Below are 20720 nucleotides of genomic sequence, written 5' to 3'. Positions count from 1 at the left end.
CTTATTCTGCTTGATATTTGGAGTGGGGTCGCATGGGATTTGCCTTGGGGTTTTAAGCTGGTTGGATATCCGGCTAGACTGCCAACCACCCTGTGTCTCTATTTCTGTGTGGCTCTTTGACAGCGAGCGTGGGCAAGGCAGTGTGACCTGGGTTCCCTTTGAAAGTCTCAACAAAGCATTCTGATGTTCGACCTCTTTTCTCCGAATGAGGTGACAAATTATGAAACAACCTCATCAGAAGCTCTCTGCAGGCATCTGGGAACATGTGTCTCCACTCCGCGTTCTCGGTTCCCCGTCAGCATGCAGCAGAGCCGGAACCCGGGGGCTAGCGTCCCTAGGGGTGAGGGCCCACCAGCAAACGCACAACGGGCACGTCGAGCAGTACTTTGTATCCGTGCTCATTTCCATCTTTTTCTGCTGTGGAGCAAATGTAACGTTTCCTCCTGGTGTAACGGAGCGTGAGCCACAGTGACAGATGACGGTTTCACAGCCTAAGCAGCACGTTTGACACTTGCTTCTTAATCCTGTCCTTTTCTTCCTAAGTCTCTCTTTTACTTTTCCCCGGGTATTTTTGTACAGGTAAGTACCTTCCTGACATATGTTTCCTTGGAGTCTTTTATTTTAACAGGAAACACTGGAAAAAAAAAAAAAAGTCTCACCTTTTAAATTAAAAAGAGAAGCTGGCAAGGGGTCCTTGATCACTTAAAGAGACTACATGGTACTCTGAGCCGGGAAAGCCATTTGATTCACCTTAGCTTTGCGGTGAGCATTTCTCGGAGGGCGGGCAGCGTGACAGTCACTGTGGACTCGTCCGTCTCCTCGTGGATCATTTGTAGGACAAAAAGCTGCATGACCTCACACATACACACACGCACGCGCACACACACACACGTACACGCGTGCACCATGCACACACGGCTCCCCACCCCCACCTACAAAGCTGCCGTTTGAGTAGCCACCGAGGCCTTGGACCACCTTCCCGGGACACCACCGTTTACCTGTGTGGGTTTCTTCCCTTTGCTCTCTTCCAGAATCATCCAGAACCGCATCCTGCTCGTCATCCTCGGGATCATCGTGGTCATCACCATCCTGGCGGCAATCACTTTCTCTGTCCGAAGACACTGATGTATCTGCTCTCCCCTGATAAACAGCAACGGCCGCTTGTTCGGAGTAATTAAGACAAAATGGTCACATGAATCATTCTTTTGCGCTGACAGGCCCCGGGTGACCCCGTCTCTCCCTCACCACTGTTCAGCTGAAGTGCAAAGAGTGTAAAACTATTTTCTATTTCTGTTTGCATGTGGGTTGGTTTCCTTTTCTAGGTCTGTCTTCAGCCAGATTTGTTTTTTCATAGGGGAAGGTGAATGTTTATTTGCCTCTTGGTAATTTTCATCAATTGACCAAAATAGCCTTGGTGACATTCTTCTTTGTCCTGTGGACATGTCAGGGGTCATGGTTTGGGAGAGGGTGTGATGAGTCACTCACAGGAGCATCTGTTTGTCACATGCCGCTTGTCACTGAAAAGCCTCCTGTGATGTCTAAGGATAAAAATGCAGAGAAAAGCAGGGGCCGGAGCCAGTGACCTACCCCAGCAAACCAACCTTGTTCCTACCCAGGCATAAGGACTATAGTCAGCCTGCCTGAGTGCTTTCATTGTAAAGGTGGGTATTTAATGTCAGCTGTGTGGGAAACTGACTTAGCACTTTCCCTGTGTTTCTATTGCATCATTTCTATTTAACCTGAGACTATTTCTGCTAAGCCTGCCCAAAATTCACTTTTCACAACTTTGATTATGGGCTACAAGAAATATTTCCTGGCCTTCCCCAAATTCCATACTCCCCAGAACTTCCTGGCAGAGGGAGCCCTGGTGCGGTATTTAATTGTGACCTCGTCTTCCCTGACCTGTGTAAGCATCCCTGTATCCTTTCGGTTTTAATATTTGCACTGCCAAAAGCAGCCCTCATACATGCAAAAGGTCTGACAAGGTTCTCTCCACATCCATTCCAGTATGTAAAGAGAACATGAATATTTCAGTAAGAGCAAGAACAAGACTCCATCAGTGTGAAATTTCAAATGTGATTATATAAATATGGGAGAGTCCTATAGGATGATCCACTAGAAATAAACTTTATGGAAAATGTTCACTAACCTCCTTTAAAAGAATAAGAGATTGCAAATTGCCACAAAAGGAACGGTTTGGATTTTTTTTTTTTTTTTTTTTTTTTTTACTAACAATTGTTAGCAATGCCTTCCTGAATTCACTGTCTTCAAACCTCTAACATGCTTTGTGATTTTTTTTTTCTTTCTGTGTGAGGTAACCAGGAATTGCATTCAAAATGAGTTCATTTGTGATCAGGCTTAAAGGTTGCCCAAGCTGAGGCCATTTTGCCCCTAGTCATAAAGCAAAATGTGTTTTTCTTAAGACCTCATAGGCATTTACTGGTCTGTACTAGCTTTTGAATATAATTAGCAGCTTTGAATCCTTGAAAAGCAAACCTGTTCTCGTCATCAAAAATGCTAACCACCTGTGCCCGTGGATCAAGATTACCTGGATACAGCACTCGCTATTTTTTTCCCAACTCAAAAGCAAACCATTACAGTTTTGAGAGGAAATGCAGAATGCAAAAAATCCACCAGAGAAATTGTACTCGTCGAAACAGGCGAGGGCCCGCGTGTGTTCAGATAAATCATTTAGTATTGTGTAAATAAAGCCGCAGTCTTGACTTCGGAAGGATGGTGTGGGATTTTGGCCGAGCGAAGTAGGACAGTGGTGGAGCGGGAAGCTATGCTAATGTTCCTGTCAGCCGAAGGGATCCATCTCAGCGAGAATCTTGTCTTCCGATAACAGAATTCTGTACGTGCTAAACACATCTAAGAAACCATTAGAAAGCAAGGAAACAAACAAACAACCCCCTTTTTATTCTGACACACTAATAGTCGTGGAGTATTATATCAACCCCTCCGGTGGCTTCCTTTGAAACTGTTGGTCTTAGCTAAAGTGTGCGAGCAGCTACCGAGCGACACTTCCGTCCACTGCTTCCCCCAGGCCACCTAGCGAGCAAGGGTCATCTGAGCTCGCTGGCTCCTAAATATCTCACTGAAACCTTGCACGCCTGTTGAAGAGGTGAGACGAGGAAGGGGCTATGGCTCACCTCACCTCTCTATAGCTTTTTCTTCTAAGTTCTATGTCTTTATCAGCTCTGGCCTGTGATTTCACCCCAATTCAACCTTGGGAGTGGGCAGCACAGGAACAGGTAACCTTGGCCTAACAACTCTATCAAACCACCTGCGAGCAACAGCCCCGACCAGGGGAGTGAGCACTCTTCGAGGAACCTGGTCTGAGGGTCCCCGAGCTGCTTCCTGGCCCCCCTGGCTGCTGCAGAAATGAGTCAGAGGAGCCCCCCAGGCAGGCCGGCTGTTCTCTCTCCTTCCCTGCTGCACGGGGGGAGGAAGGAAGGAAGTCCACAGACTTGAAGGAGGCTGTGGAACAGATCTGGGAGAGGTTCTAGGTATTAATATGTAGACTCTGATGGATGAATGTGTCTGAAGTTGGGAGCCCTTGTTAAAAATGATGTTTCATGGGGGTGGGGAGATGAAGATGAAGACATGGAGGAGGAAGAAGAGAAGGATGCCCTTGCCATATAAAATTCATGCAGACTAAACAGTTTCCCTGACAGAATAAATAAAGTGGCTGCTACCCTGCTCCAGAATCAAAAGCAATTTAATTAAAGTCTCTTAAGTTGCAAAGAGTTGTAAATGCTCCGTGTTGCAGGCGAATGCCTGCAAATGCAGTGGGCTTGACGTCAGCTTTCAGGCCTGGGCTGGGAGGCCATTTGCTATTCTGTTTAAGGCAGGCTGGATTGTCTTATTTTGGAACCAGCTTGGTGGGGGGTTTGCTTTGCTACTGCTTCTGAGCCCTGAGCTTCAAAGGCTGAAATTAATGGTGAACAAAATTGTGCGGCTCTGGCCATCCCATGCGGGGCAAGCCCATTGAGGGCTATCATTAAGTGAAGAAATAAAGGGGAAAAAAGCCTGCCTGTTCCAAAAACCTCATCAGATAATGACCTCAGTGATTGGGTTTTCATTACCAAACAGCATCCAGAGATTACCAACCCATGGAATGAGGGAGGGGGGAAAAAAAAGAAAGAAAGGAAAAAGCAACTGTCTTTCTCTCCCTCTCTCCTTTTTTTTTTTTTGCACATCTTTTCTTTAAAACTGTCAGATCATTTCAGTATTTCAAATCCGAGGAAAACAGCCTGCCTGCTGCTGTATTTGAAGTTGTAATGGTGTCAAAAAGTCACGACTGACTGACAGCCGTCAGTCCCAGAGGGGCTCATTAAATCATAAAAACTTGACAAGGAAATAATTGCGCATCGCCAGCAACTTGGCGCCTGTTTAGACGTTTTTATTTTCTTTCATTATTAGTCCCCACCATTACGTTCATTAACAAATTGCATTAAACAACTGTTAAGGGCTAATGATTTGTTTATCGCTTTTTTTTATTATTATTATTTAAACATTAGCTGTGTCATGTGGTACCCTAGCAGCCTCTTGCCATCATCTGACTGAATATTTTTCCACTCCGAGCTCTGGGTACTGTTGGAATATGAAATAGATTATTCATTACTCTCCTCTTTGCCACTGATTTGGTTTCATGTAGCGTCTTCCACAGAGAAAGATGAAAACTTGTCAAAAATAGGTTATATCTTATTCGAAGGGGCAACAATAGCAGCAGGTACAGGCACACTTTAATATTTAATTAAGGTTGATGTTAACCCCTTTAAATGACTTTAGCTGTAAGTTATATTCAAATGCAGAAGAGAAAAATAATTGTTCTTAATTTGCAACCTGTTCAGCAGGCATTCTTCGTGGAGTTAGCTGGAAATTTAGAGCAGAATTTTTAAATAATGAAATTTCCCATCATAAATATTTATAGCAGTTTGTCTACGTAGTTGAGAATTAACTACAAGCGATGATTTCCTCATCTCTTTGGTTTGAACTGCTAGCCTAGCGGGGCACTCGGTGCCCGGGAGTGGAGGTGGCTTTTTTGGGAGAAATGAGCATTTGGAGGGAAGGTCTGGGGAGAGCCAAGTCCTGATGGTTGGTTGTGGCCAGCGCTGGCTTCAAAGGAACCACTGTGTGTCCCCAGTCTCTGGTCCACTTGCCTTCCCCTTTAGCTGAGTGTGTGGTTGGAGAGCTGTGGTCTGGCGGGAGAGTAAGAGGGACGTCTTAGAGGAAGACGTGGTTCAGGGAGGGTGTGATGGGGGAGTCTTGGGCATCTCTGTGCAGTCGGCTGGAGCTCATTACATACAGGGCTTCCCTAACAGACAACATGAGCATCACTCTACATGAATGGACTTTCTGCCCTTTTTCCTTTCTGTGACTTGCCATTGGTGACTTGATCAGCTTCTCCATGGGCTATGAGCTTGAAGGGATAGAAAGGACCAAGCTCCATCATCGTCATCCTAAATCAGACATCAGTGACACATTCTCTCTGCCACAACTGCTGTCTGTCTGTTCACCCTGTTTGTTAGATGAGTTTATAGAACCCTGGGAGCCACCTTCAGGGGCCTGGTTTATGGACACTTGAGGCCAGCGGGGGTAACTTTCTCCCATCTCCAAAGGGACCAGACCCCTTAGGTGGCTCAGCCATGAGCATGAGGGGAAGAGGTGGTGCGTGTTCCCTGCTCAGTGCAGCATCTCCCAGCATTGCCCCGCCCCGAGGTCCTGCGGGAGCTGTGGACGGGAGGGGCCAGGCGGGCAGGCATGAGCCAGGTGAGGCCTGGTCTTCAAGCTTCATTGATCGCAGTAGGTGTGGAAACAGCAGACACTCCCTTGTAGGGTCTCAAGCCTCCATTTCAATCCAGTCCACATTAGCCATGACAATCTGCCCGCCTTGGGATGGCCTCCACACCTCAGCAGAAGGCATGTTCAGAGCCATTTTTCCAGAAGGAAGGAAGGCTCTGCGGTGAGCCAACCATCCCCAGTCTGACTCCCAGCGACTCTGGTTGAGGGTGCTGCCTGAGATTAGAAACCAGCCTCAAACTTGACCTTATGCTGTGTTGCAACTCACCAACTTTAAACTAGACCCCCAGAAATATGCTTGTTTCTGTGGCTTTACTTTGCCTGGGACCCACCAGTCTCAGGCCAAGGGCATCTGCCAGAGACTGTCCACACACTGTGATCAGACGAGTGGCTCTCAGGCAAGAAGCCAGCCTTTGTTAACTGGGGCAGGTGACTGGGTGGACAGCTCAGAAAAGCTCTTGAAACCATGGGCACTGTACCCAAGAAGGGTGAGGTGAAAGGGCAACCAGGCACAGCCAGGCCCAGGCAGAGGAGAGTGCATGGTTGGAGCCGAGGCATCGTGAGATGGGTGATGGAGCCAGGGTCAGTGTCCCCTCCGTTGTGCAGGTGGGAAGACACAGGGGTGCTGAGAGAGGTCCCCGTCTCCGTTGGGATTCCAGGTCAGTAGCAAGGAAAACGCTCCAGAGCCAGCTCACCAGAGGCAAGTAGGGCCACCAAGATGGCAGGACACGGGGGATGGGAGTGCCTGGGGAGTTGGGGACAGACGGTGCGTGGGGGAGGGGCAGACCCACCAGGCAAGTAGGCCCCACCTTGTACCACCCTGAGCCCATCACGGCCCTTCTATAGGAGGAGCCAAAGAAGGGGAAAGACAGGGCGTCTCTCCTGGGACCCCAGCCCGAGCCACAGTCCCAGTGGCCACACCGCAGGGACCCCCAGGGGACTGTGGGGAAAGCACTTCCCCCTGCACTGCTCTTGCTCATGCTGCATAAACAACGACGGCATCACAGGGGGGAAATGCCAAGCCGCACAGCTCCGGCCTGTGATTCCGTGCACCGCACCCCCCCCCCTTCGTCCAAACAAGGCCCTTTGGCGTGAATAATAGCTCCGCGGCTCCGAAGCCCGATCGATCAGCTGCACACGCAGCAGCTCCGGCGGGAGCCGCCTGGGCTTTTCCTGGGGGCGAGACCAGCACACGCGGCGCAGCCGCCTCTCACCCCCTCCCGGGGACTCCCCCAGGTGTGTTCAGGAGGGGACAATACCACGGGGAGCCCAGCCACTTCCACGGCTCCACACCACTTTGTTACCTCAGCTTTTCTGTTTTTAACTTATTTTGCCAGGAAAAGTACCTAAGTTAGAAGGAAATGTTTTTTTCATGATGAGGCCCCACAGAGTTGAAAATGAACACATCCTCTGGCTCCAGCTTCTCTCCAGAAGGTTCTGTCAAGGCCCCAGGCCACAGATGCACCCTCCGCTGACACTTAGGCCCTACTGTCCACCCACATGGGACTAAGCACTTGGCAGGCTGTGCTGCATTTTCCTGTTGGTTTTCCCTGTCTTACGCCATCAGAAGGAAGAGGAACAGAGAATATGGCCCAATGCATCACCTTGGGGCATGGGGGGTTGTTGCCAAGTTTGGTGGAGAAGTAAGTGTCAGCCCCAGGCTGGTGAACCAGCAGAGACCGAAGCCCACGTGGCCCCACTCTCTGAGACTCCACCACTGTCCCCTTCCCTTGTCTGCATCTCTTCTGGGCACAGGAAGTGGCCAAGGCCTTGACCTTGAGGCACGTACAGTTGTAAGGTCAGGTCAGCCCCTGCACAGTGACACCCTAGGGGCTGGTAGATGCCTGTAATCCCACCTGAAAGAGTCACTCCTTTGGTCTCTGACCTTGAGTGCTGGGAAAATGCAGATTCATTTTCCCTAGACAGCTTCAGTGTGAATTGTCTGGCCGTTTCCTAGGAGCAGATTTGGGGTTTGGTGGAGGGAGACCCACCACCACGCAAGGGGGCATTTGCTGGTCTTTGGGAGAAGTGTTGTCAAGATGGGGGCTGTGGGTGCCTGGGCCAGTTCCCTGCAGATTCCTCTGTACCAGCTGCCCTGATGGTGAGGGAGGGTTGCCGGGACATAGCCTTGTCATAGAAGCCCACACGCCTGACCAGGCCCCCAATCTTCTAAGGACTGTGCTCTGCGCAGGGCCACACCCAGGCACACACAGGGTCTGAGAATGGGCTCTGCCGGGGAGCAATAACCAGTTGAGGATGTGCTGGCGGGTCTTCCTCTCTCTTGGAGAAAGAGTAGGAGAGCAGGGGATGGAGTTAGGACAGTTAACCCTGAACTCTGGCAAGTTGTTTCCCTCGTCTGGCCCTGCTGAAGCTGAGCAGCCCAGGGCCGCTGTGGCACAATTTGGCCTTTGGGGAAAGGCCCCAGATGGATTCTGCATGTCCTGAGCAGACTTCCCCACCCTGCCCCATGCAGGGCTCTTGGCACAGGGGGATGTTGTGACCAACAGAGACTCTCTGCTCAATTTCCATCTCCTTTTATTCATCTAAGCCCACCCCACCCCCAAGGGTACCAGACAGCATTTCTAAAGAAAGGGGGAAATTCAAGTGAGAAGAACTAGATGGCTTCGATGAGCTCATCATTATTGTCCCCAACAAGACTTCTAAATAATCAGACCTTTCTCTGTTTGAAGCATGGCAGGTGTGATCAGACTTATTCATCCACTCAATGAATATTTATTGAGCATCTACTATGTTCCAGGCCCCGAAGACACATGGTCAAGGAGATAGGTAGGAGAAGGAAGATCATCTCACAGCACTGGGGCTGGAGGTCAGAAAGCTGTTTCCATCCCCAGGATCCTGAGTGGTTCTCTAATCTTGGGCAGGTCACTGTCAAGCTCTTGAAATCCCACTGAGACGTCCCTACCTCTGCTGCCTTCCACTGTCAGCCCCTGACGTTAATGCCATCACCATGAATTACCTGGCAAAGTCCTCTCCAGTGGGCAGTGCTGTGTGTTCATTCCTCGTTGCAATTGCCATGACTACATTTGCAAAAGAGCCCTCCCTGACGGAGCCTGAGGAGGGTCGACACGTGCCTGCAAGTGGGTAGGTCCCCATCAGCCCTGGTCCCACATCCAGGACCAACCTAGGAGAGGCAGGGGGTAGGAACGAGGCCCGTTTAGATCTGGGCTGACTTGGAGGATTTTTTTTTTCTGCTTATTAAATGATAAAGGTTTGACTTGGCAGGCAATCAGAAGCCCAAAATATCATAAAAGGGAAAAAAGTTGCCGCGTGGCTAAGAGGTGCACCACGGGAGTGTCGCTGGGCTCGCCGGTGAGGTGAATTGCTAAGCAAAGAGCAGCGAGCAGGGAGGAAATGGAGCAGGAGACGTTTTCAAAGGCTTCTCTCCCCTTCTTCTCCTCTCCCTGTCCCCCATGCGGAAAGGGGAAAATAGCAGCAGAATCCAGATTTGGGCGCGTGGCCGGTTTGGTCCCTCCCGCACGCGCTCCCCCAGACAGGGAGAAACTTTGATGTCTGGCCGCGTGGCATCGGAGGGGCCAGGGCGCCCCGGCACATGCAGCCGCACGTTCCGGCCTCCGGACGGCCCCTCTGAACTCCTTTGTGAGGGGAGATGAAACCCACAGAGCCCGGGAGAGCAGGGTTTTGAAACGAGGAAGCGTGGACTCCGCATCCCTCCAGCCCGGCGCTGGCTGCGTTGGCGATGGCGTGGGCGGCCAGAGCCGAGCGGCCGAGGAGCTCGGATTCACGGAGCCTTTGAGCTGTGCGGCTTCGGGGGCCATTTTGACCGCCTGCTCGTTTTCAGATGGGGAAACGGGGCTCGGGGAGGAGACGAGACTTGCGGAAAGTCACTCTGGGCCTTCAACCTCCAGGGAGGCCTCTGCCCCGGGAGGCCTTCAGACAGCACTGGGGGCTGGCAGTTTTGTCGCTCGTCCTCCCTGCCTCGTGCCCTCCGGCCAGCAACTCCAGGCTGGGTCTCGCTGGCCCCTCAGGCTGAGGAGGGCTGTGGCCCAGCCCCAGAGCCAGTGGCCTGTGGGGGGGTGCTGGCCCCCACACCAGGGGTGCGAAGTTCCCTGGGTCCGTTTCTAAAACCAACGTGTACAGAAGAACTCAGTGCCGTCCCTGTTGGCTATGACTGCCTTTTCCCCTGGATGTCAGATCTTTGCTCTCGAGGAATCGTCAGGAAACGCCCTGGGCACCTCCTTAGCTGAGCTCCTGGTGTCTCCCAGCGGATGGCATTTCTGTCCTCAATTTCTTGCAGTGTCTCCTCACCTACCGCTGTCACCAGCACCCCCGCCCCACCAAGAGAATCTTGTGGAGAAAAAAGAATTGGAGGCTTCACGGCGACGCTGAGCCCATGGGGGACTCCCAGAAGCCCCTGCGCGCCGTTGCTAAGCAGAAGCTGCTGGAACCGGGAGGAGACCCTGACGACACGCCCGGGCCTGGGTGCTGGCGGCTGCAGCATTCGAACCAGGCACAGCCTGGCAGGGAGGCCCGGTGAGGCGCCAGTCTTTTCCAGAAGTCTGGACACTTTAGTGCCGAGTTGGGCCTCAGGTCCCGGGGCCCTGGGCCCTGCCGTGTGGCCTTCCACAAGGCTCACCCTGCCCCAGCTTCAGTCTCGCATCCAGCAACTGGGAAAGTTGGCGGGAGGGTCTCTCAGAAACGTGGCTCTCTGCCAGCTCCCCGCCATCCGCGGCAGCACAGAGGGGACGTAGCTGACAAAGCGAGGGCCTTGGGGTGAGATGGCAGTCTCTGCTGTGTAGAACCTTCTAGAAGACCAGGAGACTTGGCGAGCTGAGCTTCTGAGTGGTCTTGAATGCAGGGCTGGTGTCATGGGCATGTGACCAGTAGGTCACACAGGGGCATCACACTTGGGGATTAATGCTTTGCAGCCGCTGTCTTGAGGGCTGGTACCACACACTGGTTTCTAAATCTCTTTGTTGAAGAAGAGAATAGGGAAGAAAGCAAAAGGCATACTTTCTTGCTTTCTGAACAAAGGGTCCTACATTTTCATTTTGCAGTGGGTCCTGCAAATGATAAAGCCAGTCCTGCCTGGGTGAGTTACTCACCCTCTTGGGCATCCAGTTTCCTATCAGTAAACCAGACTGTTGACATTGTGTCTGCCCCTCCCTTGCTCACGGGCACGTTATGAACATGCACTTGGATAAAATTCATGAAAGAGATTTAGAAACCAGTGTGTGGTACCAGTCCTGGCCTTGGAGCCACAGCCCATTTTCTGGACTGGCATCCAAAGACAATTCAGCCCCCTCCTCTAGGTTGAACCACCACATTCAAGGCACTGTCTCCCCTCAGTATTGTCCCTGGGTGTCATGTCCTAGAACTGAAGCCCCAGGCTACAAACCCCCCATAGATACAGACCAGAGGTATAAGCACCCAGGGAGATTTAATTAAGAATCCAGGCACGTTGTGAAGTGGAAATACACTAGCCAGCCCAAGAGCTGAGGCCTTGCAGTGTGTAAAGACCAGTCCTTGATTTCTGCACCCATCTATTTGATTTTCAGGTGGGGCCCAGGAGCTCAACACAAAGAGCCAGTACCAAGGAGGGTGGGTGCCCATCAGGTTTGGTTTGAGAGACGTCACCCTCTTGGGAATGGTAAGAATCCTGGTTCCACCTACACTGTCAGAGGGAAGGTGTCCCCATTCCAGAATGATTTTCTAAGCTGCCATCATGGAGGTTTCAAGTGCGGCCTTCAGTCTGCTGTGTCTAATGTTTGAGGATGCAACTTCCCAAGGGTTAAATGGGTCCAAAGTAGTATCCTGTCATATTCTGTAAAAAGTGGTACCATTTGTAGAATGGAGTGAATGAATAAGTCAGTTCAGATCAAGTTGCCTCAAATAGAGTCCGAACATGAAATTTCATACTCAACAATGTCATTTCAGGATCAGGAGAAATTAGATGACTCTCATTTTGGTTTCTACAGCTTTTCCCCAACAGTGGATGGTCTGTCTATCATATTAAAATTTGGGGTTTTTTTAGTTTAGTTCATCTAGTCATTTTGAATGATGTCTTCTGGCTCCAGCTCAACTTCCTAGAGGTAATTCATTAGGCCTGAGAGCCGCTCCAGAGTGGGATTAGAACCCGTGTAAGTACATAGTCACGTTAAACTGAGATCTGCTAATTAATCGCTTTTCTCTGTGTAACTGAGCGATAGCGCTCCTTCCCCGAGGAATTGCAATTTCATGGTTCCTAATGATGGTGCGATTACATTATCTGGATCACTTAGGCTGTGGGAGTCAGCAGCGGTGCTCGGAGCCTGTCTCGGGGGTGGGGAGAAGTCACTCCTAAAACCAAGGGGGTGGAGGAAACGAGTTAGAATTTCTGTTACTAATTTCCATTAACGTGCTGCTGTTTCTTACGTCTCATTCAGGCATTAGCTTTGAGTTCCGTTTTCCCCCAGTTCTGCAATGCATCCTTCCCCAGAACCCTCGTGTTTCTTTTCTAATATTCACAGGGTTATTGTTTGTAAAAATCTATTTATTTGCTGTGTCCCACGAAGTAATTTATTTCCAGCATTTATTTTCATTAGATTTCTTGGAAATGTGGTTCTACATATCGTTAGTACAAGTAATACATTTTGATTGTTGTTTCCTGAACTCACTTGTATTATTTGATGAGTTAAATAAAATGCCTAATTCCAAAGTCTGCTGTTCCCATCTTTTGCATTTAAATTATTTCTGTTACTTCCATGCCCTTTCTAATTGAAGGGTAGTTATAAATCTTCCAATTCAGTGTTCTGCTACAGTTTTTATACAGTGACTATAGATACTGTCTTCTTTTTTTAAACGATGAAACTTGGAAGGGTAATATTCAAGGTTGTTTTTGAATACACAGGTTTTTTTTTCTCTCTCTCTCTTTATTTGCCCAGAGAGATGGCATTGCAGAGTGATTAGATTCGAGCTCTGGTTCTCTCACTGGTGAGCTTGGATGATCTACTGATCTCCTCACTGAGCCTCGGTTTCCTCTGCTGTAAAGTAGAGAAAATGTCACTCAACCCCAGGGACTGATATGCAGATTCAATTAGGTGGCCCATGGGAATCTCCACCAGGCCTGCGACAAACCATAACCATCACACTCCTCATCATGATTAAATACGCTGCTCAGAAACATGGTGGACGGATACTGCTTGGGGCAATATTTGTTGGTGTTTTGTTTTGTTTTTTTCCTGTACAGATTCTTCATAATAATGGACTTAAAATACCTCAAGAATGCCTTAATTTCATAGCTCCAATGGTACAATCAGTGAGCACATTCTTACTTATAAGAATACCTTAATAGGCCGGGCGCAGTGGCTCACGCCTGTAATCCTAGCTCTCTGGGAGGCCGAGGCGGGCGGATCCTTTGAGTTCAGGAGTTCGAAACCAACCTGAGCAAGAGCGAGACCCCGTCTCTACTATAAATAGAAACAAATTAATTGGCCAACTAATATATATACAAAAAAAAAAAATTAGCCGGGCGTGGTGGTGCATGCCTGTAGTCCCAGCTACTCGGGAGGCTGAGGCAGAAGGATCGCTTGAGCCCAGGAGTTTGAGGTTGCTGTGAGCTAGGCTGACGCCACGGCACTCACTCTAGCCTGGGCAACAAAGTGAGACTCTGTCTCAAAAAAAAAAAAAAAAAAAGAATACCTTAATAGAAGAAAGATATTTATTCTCTAAAAAAAATTCATTCTAAAAATGTTTTAAAATTATTTTTTAACCTTAAGTGTCAGACGTGGCACCAGGGATCAGGAAGGCAAAAACACGGAGCCACAAAGCAGCGTCCCTGCCTTTCCCCAAGCTCAAGGCCACCGAGGGAGACCCAGCGGGTGGCTGGGGACAGAGACCTGGAGAGGCGAGGCGGGTTGGTTGGGCTGATTTGAGCCTTCTCAACGTCAAGCCTACGACATCCTAAAGGAAATGTGATGACACATTTGAGACATTAAAAAAAAAGATTGAGAAAATGGAGACTATGAAAAATGATAAATGCCGTGATATTAAATAAAATGCTTTTACATGAATTCATAGCAATATTGTCCAGGAAAATTCGAATACCGAGGCATGCCAGATACAGCATTTATTCTGCCCCCAGTGCTTGACTCCACATGCAAACTTGGACTCCTGGAGAACTGAGTGGTCCCTGAATAATCCACTGCCGGGGGCAGGGGCAGGTGGCAACAGAGTCTGTAGAACAGAGATTCAAATGAGGCAATAAAATGGTGCCCGGTGTCCTCAGTTGATGCCAACTAAAAAGGAAGTGCAGAAGTAACCGCTTACCCGCGTGCTCCCGGGAACTCTGGAGTCCTAGTCCGTTCTCCACGCTGGATCGCACTGCCGTCTCTCTCTCCTGGGCCGCTGCTGCTGTCCCCACCGCTACCAGGTAGGTGGTACAGGCTCACAACAGCCACGGTGACGACTGGAAAATGAAAATACCATCACAGATCCTTCTAGCTCAAAATCCTTCGACTTGGCTTAACATTTCAAATCAGAATCCCTTCCCATAGCCCCCCGAGCCCTGCGTGACCCGACACCCACCCCCAACCAACTCCACCCTCCCTGCTCCTGCCTCGGCTGCAGCTCCCTCACCCCCTTTCTCCCCCACACCCTAAGCTACTTCCCACCTCAGAGCCTCTGCCTGGAATCTTCCCGCCCTTTCCCTCCTGGCCTCCCTGTTAACGCGCCATCACAGAAGCCTGCCCAAGCCCTTCCCCCAGTCTCAAGGGGGCCCACCTCATTCTTTCTCCACCTACCTTTTTCCTCTTCACAACATATACTTGAGTATTTATTTCTGTTCATTTTTTAACGCCCACCTGCCCCACCCCCCTGCACACTCTGGGAGGGCTAGTGCACGGCCCGTTTTTTTTCCTCCATGTTTTGTGCCAGAACCGAGCATGGCACGTAGTGTGTCCTCAGTATATTACTGTTGAATAGAAGGATGGATGAATGAATGGATGGAAAACGACTTCTTTCATTCGGGCGACCTGATCAGCCAAAACTCCACCACCAGGAGGTTCCCTGTTAAATCGCCATTTGCTGTCATCGGGAGTCCGAGGCAGGCAGATCGCTCAAGGTCAGGAGTTCGAAACCAGCCTGAGCAAGAGCGAGACCCCCGTCTCTACTATAAATAGAAAGAAATTAATTGACCAACTAACATATATATAGAAAAAATTAGCCGGGCATGGTGGCGCATGCCTGTAGTCCCAGCTACTCGGGAGGCTGAGGCAGAAGGATTGCTTGAGCCCCGGAGTTTGAGGTTGCTGTGAGCTAGGCTGACGCCATGGCACTCACTCTAGCCTGGGCAACAAAGCAAGACTCTGCTTCACACAAACACACAGAAAAAAAACAAAGGCCTGGCGATGTGGATTGCGTGGGAGGGAGGACACGTGGGATCCGCCTTCCTCCTGGACGAGAGGAGGGGCCGGGAAGGGGCGCTGAGCCGTGGGTGGGCCACACCCGCACTAGTGCTCCTGCCACACCGGCTGCTTCTCAAGTGACTGTGGCCTTGGATGAAACAGCTTCTCCAGGAGTCTCCCTTTGCCTGTCTAATTTGGTCACCAAGATGCTCCCTGTCTTCAGAGGAAGCCAGGCGGCTTCCCGGGGCTCGCCTTGTTTGGACGCACAGCGCAATGAATTTGTACCCGCCGCACCTCCAGCGCTGGTATTTCAAAACCTGCAGTACACTAAACGTAAAACTTTTGTTCAAATTTCAAGGATTTTGATAGCCCAAGTGAATAGACACTGCCTATTGATTTTTCCCTTACAATGACTCTTGGATAACCTATTTTCTCATTTATTTTTAAAGACAGCTCATGAGATTTCATAGCAATTCTGCCCAACCTCCTAATATCAAAATCCCTCCTTGACCCTGAAAATTGTAATTCTGCTATAGATCACAGCTGCTGAATATTACCTTTTACTAAGCTGGTTAAATAAAATATGTCCAAATCACTAGATCCCACAGCCGTGGCCTGCAAGTCTAATGATCCAAGGGCTGAGGTTTCCGCCACGGCTCGCTCAGCAGCCCTCGCCCTCGCCGGCCGACACTGAGTTGGGGGGATCGAGAATATCAGCTTCGGGATGGAATTTAAGGAGGAGGAGAGAAGAAGGATAGCGCGGCTGGTCTTCAATGATTTTCTTGTAAAACTTTTACAAGGGAGACTTAGGCTGTTTGATGTGTTCTAGACAATCAAATGCCCGCCGAGCCTGCAGCGGAGAGTGGCTGGGGTTTTCTCCCTGGTGGAGGAGGGGGTGTATTTGATGTAGGGCAAGTTCAAAACCCCCAAAGCCTTGCACACGGCTAGGTCAGATTGCACTCACGAGGTGGGGGGGTAAATACAACACGGAAAATGTGAAAAAGACCTCTGACCCTGGGTCACTCTGCCACCGGCTGGCCGGGGTTCTTGGCGGGGCTCTTGGTTTGCCTGCGGCTTGCTGGAGAGGACCCAGGCCTTATTCAGCCCAACCAAGGAGGCGTCTACCCTGCCCGAGCCCCATCGGGCCTCTGCGCTCCTGCCCTCACCCGAGCTGCGTCCACTTTAGCCAACGGGCCCCACCCGCTCCCTGCCCACCAAGCTGCCCAGAGGCCCGTCCGTGTCTGACTTGCTTTTCCTCTTTGTCGGAAGAACGAAGGATGGCACTGCCCCAAGTGGGTTCCAGGGGAGTTTTGAATATTTCAAAGCCAATGCTTAGATCAAAAGTCATAACCTCTGGCTTTTAGATTGTCCTCCTGCCTTACCTGGCTGGCCCCCACATCCAATATGGTAATGTCTCCCAGAGAATCGCGCTTATTACAGGTGAGCACAGGCTGAAATGGCTCTGACTCAGCAGAAATGTGGCGTCCCCAGCAGCGGCCACCGCAGTCCATTTGAAATGCGAGAGACCAGAGCCTTTTCCGTGGGCCTGCGGGGCACCGCAGCTCCGTGCTCTGCTTGCCCTGGCCCTGCGGTGACTCTGCTGGACCTCGCTACCCTCCTTCCCCCGGTCGCCGGCAGGGCCGGCAGCAGGGCTTTGGCAGGTGATGGGTCCCGAGGAACAGACGTAGAAGTCTGCTGACATCAGCACCAGGTGAGTCCGAGTGAGCAGGAAACTGTCTATGAAAAACAATTAGCGAATGGCAGAGTCCTTTCCTAACCCCCAGCCGGGATCTGTCAGGGGGTCAGACGAGTTAACAGTACTGTCCTTTAAGCACACCTCTGCCAGGGGTCACAAGCTTGCGGCGGGAGGCCCCTCCTTCCCCCATACTCCTGCCAGACGTTGCTCACTGATCCCGGCTCTCTTCCGTCCTTGGGGTCATCCTCCTCTCAGCTCTCCCTGCGGCCCTGCTCATCAGGAAGACTGAATTGGGGGGGTGCAGTCTACCTACCCCCCAGCCTCCCATGTCCCACATCCCGCCTCACCTGCATGCCACCTCCTCTACCTGCAGGGTCCTCACACCCTCTCCTGGTGGCCTGCTTCTACTCCTCCCAGGTCCCCCCCGGTCCCTGTTGCCCTGAAGAGCTTTGCTGGCCACCATTCTCCCCCACCCAGTCTCACCAGACACCGCAGAACCTGGAGAGGAGGGACAGGAGGCTAGGGGTCGGGAGACCTCACCTCCGTGCTAGCTGGGTGACCTTGGACAGACATCTTTCCTTCTTTATGCCCCTGTTTCCCCATCTGTAGATTAATGATAAAGACTCTGATCTGTAAGGTGAATCTCAACTCCATGTTATGACGCAAATTCCTTTTGAGGCAGTACTCGGGCCCTCTGGTGCCACGTCCAATCCCTGTAATGTTGATCACCCCCCAAGGAAGGAGCGTCCTTAGAGAAATGCAGTGACTCCAAGTAAAGCATTGTTCAAAGGGACTGACTCCACCTTCTCCCCCTCCAAGGGGCATCTGAGCCACTTGGGAGCCCAGGACTGTGAGCCAGTGAGCGGGAGGACAGACGGCCCAACATGGTGGCCAAGGCCCCGGTGCCCAGGCCAGACTGCTGCCCCGCTCGCTAGCGGTGTGAGCTTTAGCAAGTTAATCAACCCGCGTGCACCCTGATTGCCCCCAAATCAGTCATGGTAAGATTACTACGTTAGGGTGGTGGTGTGAGGGCTGAAAGAAAGGACCCAAGCTAGGAGGTGCTCAATGAATGGCTGCAGTTACCGCAGTCCTCCCGGGGCACCCAGCCCGGGGCTGGCCATGCCCTCCCAGCCTCTGGTCTGTTCCCGAGGCCGGAACCCTCGGGTGCCTGTTCTCTCAGATCAGGAGAGCTGGTGCCTGCTCTGCGCCAGCCGCTGGGCAGCAATAGGCTTGAAGAATGCTATTCAGCATTCTTGGCTTGAAGGAGTTCAGAGCAGTGGTTAGATGAGGCCAATTCTACAGTCAGGTGGGATACTCCCCACGCAGAGAGACGCCATCCCCAACCCCTGACCAGTTCCTTCCACAAGGAACCCTCCCTTGGGGCAGAGGCGGCTCCGGTGGGGCAGACCCCTGCCCAGCGGACAAGGCCACCTGCCTCTGTGGAGAACGCAAGCCTCAGGGCAATAAATTTCAGCTCTTGTTACCCTTCCCCATTCTCTTCCATCGCCCTCTCTTGATCTTCCCCTCTCTGTTGACAACAAGATATGGCTGGCATTTAGTTGGGGATTTAAAACCAGGAGAGCTTCTCCCTCCCTTCAGGCTGGAAGCTCGCTCCCTGGCTCTCTGAGGCCTCTCAAAGCTGGGCGTTCGCTGAGTGCCAGGAGACCGGCTCCCGAAACCGGAAGGGGCCTGCATTGTTGCACCAAAATAGCAAATGTGCAACATGAGTCTCTTCAGGGGCCTTCAGCAGGCTGGCAGCTTCCGGTGGGTGCTCAAGACGGGCCAGCCCATGGAAGCAAACCGGCGTGGCCCTCGCTGCCCCTTGACAGAGCCTGTCTATGTACATATCTGTTCTGCCCCTTGGCTAGATTATCCATCCAACTGGAAATGGGCTTTAGCCTCCCTGACAACAGCAGCAGCACGTCCGGGTCCAATCAACCCAGCCATACGCATGGCCTATGTGCCTGCCGACTGACAGAAGTCCCAGCTGGGGCTTGCAGCTCCTGGATCTCCCAGGACAAAAGAGACCTCCCAAACCCAAAAAGACCCCGTTAGCATGGATGGCAGCCACACTCGCCGCCCCCCCACCGTGAGGCCAAATGCAGAGTTCCAGAATGTCGCTTCTCTTCCCGGGTGGCGCTCAATCGATTACTTGTCAGCTTCCAAAATGTTTTCATCTCTGGAAGAAACAATGCACGAAAAAGCAGTTCTGAAAACAGAATTAAGAGCTTGTTAGACACGGGCCTTGGGTCAGGGTAGGTGGCCTGTCTAGGGGGCCTTTGAGGAGGCATGCTGGGGTTTTTTTTAAGCCAGCCCTCTCCCCTGCAGTTCCCACTTAATGAAGCCGTTGTACAAGCCGCTTGGAGGGCCCGCAGACTCCAAAGTAGTACCAAGTGTCCCATTACTGTAAACGGCCTTTTATTTTTAAACTAATGCTATATTTGGAAAGCAGTAATCCTGGGGAAATGATACTGGGACTAATGGGGAACATATTACCTTTCATGTGTTTTTTTCATGTTTTAAGGTTTCTTTGTTATTATCTGAGTCGCAAGGCTCTGCACACACTCTTGGGCAAAAAATCAAAATAAGCCTTAAAGCAATAATATTTTAATAAGCATCAAATGTCTTCCATGAGATAAAAGTATTATATGGTGTTTTGATATTGGGCTTTAGTTAAAATCTCATTAAAAAAAAAAAAAGAAAATTTCTCAGATGTATTGGAGTGGGGGGGCAGTGATGTATTTTTAAATTCAGGTGGAGAAAAAGTACCAGTTCAGGTCAATTATGCTAATTAAATGCCACAAACGACTGCTATTGCCAGCAAACGGACATTCGTATTTGTTGCTTTCACTGTTCCCCATTGATCAAAACCAGCAGCTAATGACATTTGAGCCCATGAAGGCCACAGCTCCGGTCTGAATAAACATCGGATGCTTGGACACCAATCACAGTCCTTTGGGTGGTGGAACTAAGCTCTCGTCCGGCCTGTGTCCGGCCCTGTCCTCTTCTTGGGTGAGGTTTCTGACAGCCCAGACTGCTGGCCACCTCCCTGAAACTCAGATTAGCTTGGTCAATGAATGCCTGGTCCTGTTCCCAGCCCCAACTGGGAAGTGCCGAGGGGCCCGAGTTATGAAATGAAACTAATCTTTGATTTCTTCACCGATGGCCAGAGACCCAGCTAGAATCATGAGCTCTTTAGAGCTGAAAGGAAGAGCCTTGAAGATCCTCCATTGGTTATACAAAATGAGGAAACTGAGGCTCTGGGAGGGAAGTGACCTGCCCAAGGGCACACAACATGCTAATTGCAGAGCCAAGAATAGAACGGCAATTTCCTGAGTTTCGATCCGCACCCCACGTGCTCCCCTTTCCAATATTAGAAAAGAAAACTTCTGTTTCCCTTCTCTGCCCTCACAGAGAGTTTGCTGCAGCTTCCTGTTGTAGCTGCACATCAAGTCTTAGTTGGGTGGCCTCCGCAGGAACTCGCCGGACGCCGAGACTGGAATCAGCTAGCACGACTTGAATCTGTGTCCTCCCCTGGTTGACCTAAGAGAGCAGTCTAATGTCAGCTGCGGAATGCAATGCAGTGGACTCTGGGTAGATGGCACATCAAAGCGTGGGCATCTGTGGCTTCAGGCCCATCTGTGGATCCACTATCCTGACTGTATCTCCTGAGTTAAAGTAGAAACCATGCTCCAAGCTGCTGTCAGTCGTTGCTACCTCCAGGGAGGTGCATAGTCTCGGAGAAAGTTCCCTGCACGAGAGGAAGTGGAAGGTGATCAAGAACCTTGGAGGGGGAGGGGTAGAAGGTCATGGCAAGGGGGTCAAGGGTGTCACAAAGATCACCAACACACACCCCT

General features: G+C 50.9%; 1 protein-coding gene across 5 annotated transcripts in view; it reads left to right on the top strand.

The window, feature by feature from the left end:
* Nucleotides 1-4478, top strand: part of VTI1A (vesicle transport through interaction with t-SNAREs 1A) — a 328547-nt gene extending 324069 nt beyond the window's left edge. For all 5 annotated transcript variants that reach the window (XM_076009793.1, XM_012771719.3, XM_012771757.3 and 2 more), the window contains one exon: nucleotides 1032-4478. In XM_076009793.1, coding sequence (XP_075865908.1) covers nucleotides 1032-1125 — 94 coding nt within the window. In that variant the 3' untranslated portion in view covers nucleotides 1126-4478. The remainder of the gene's footprint in view (nucleotides 1-1031) is intronic.
* Nucleotides 4479-20720: the final 16242 nt, after the last annotated feature.

The sequence above is a fragment of the Microcebus murinus genome, chromosome 14 (assembly GCF_040939455.1).
Source record: "Microcebus murinus isolate Inina chromosome 14, M.murinus_Inina_mat1.0, whole genome shotgun sequence".
Lineage (NCBI taxonomy): Eukaryota > Metazoa > Chordata > Mammalia > Primates > Cheirogaleidae > Microcebus > Microcebus murinus.
Note: the sequence above shows the minus strand (reverse complement) of the source record. Positions and strands in the feature narration are given on the sequence as shown.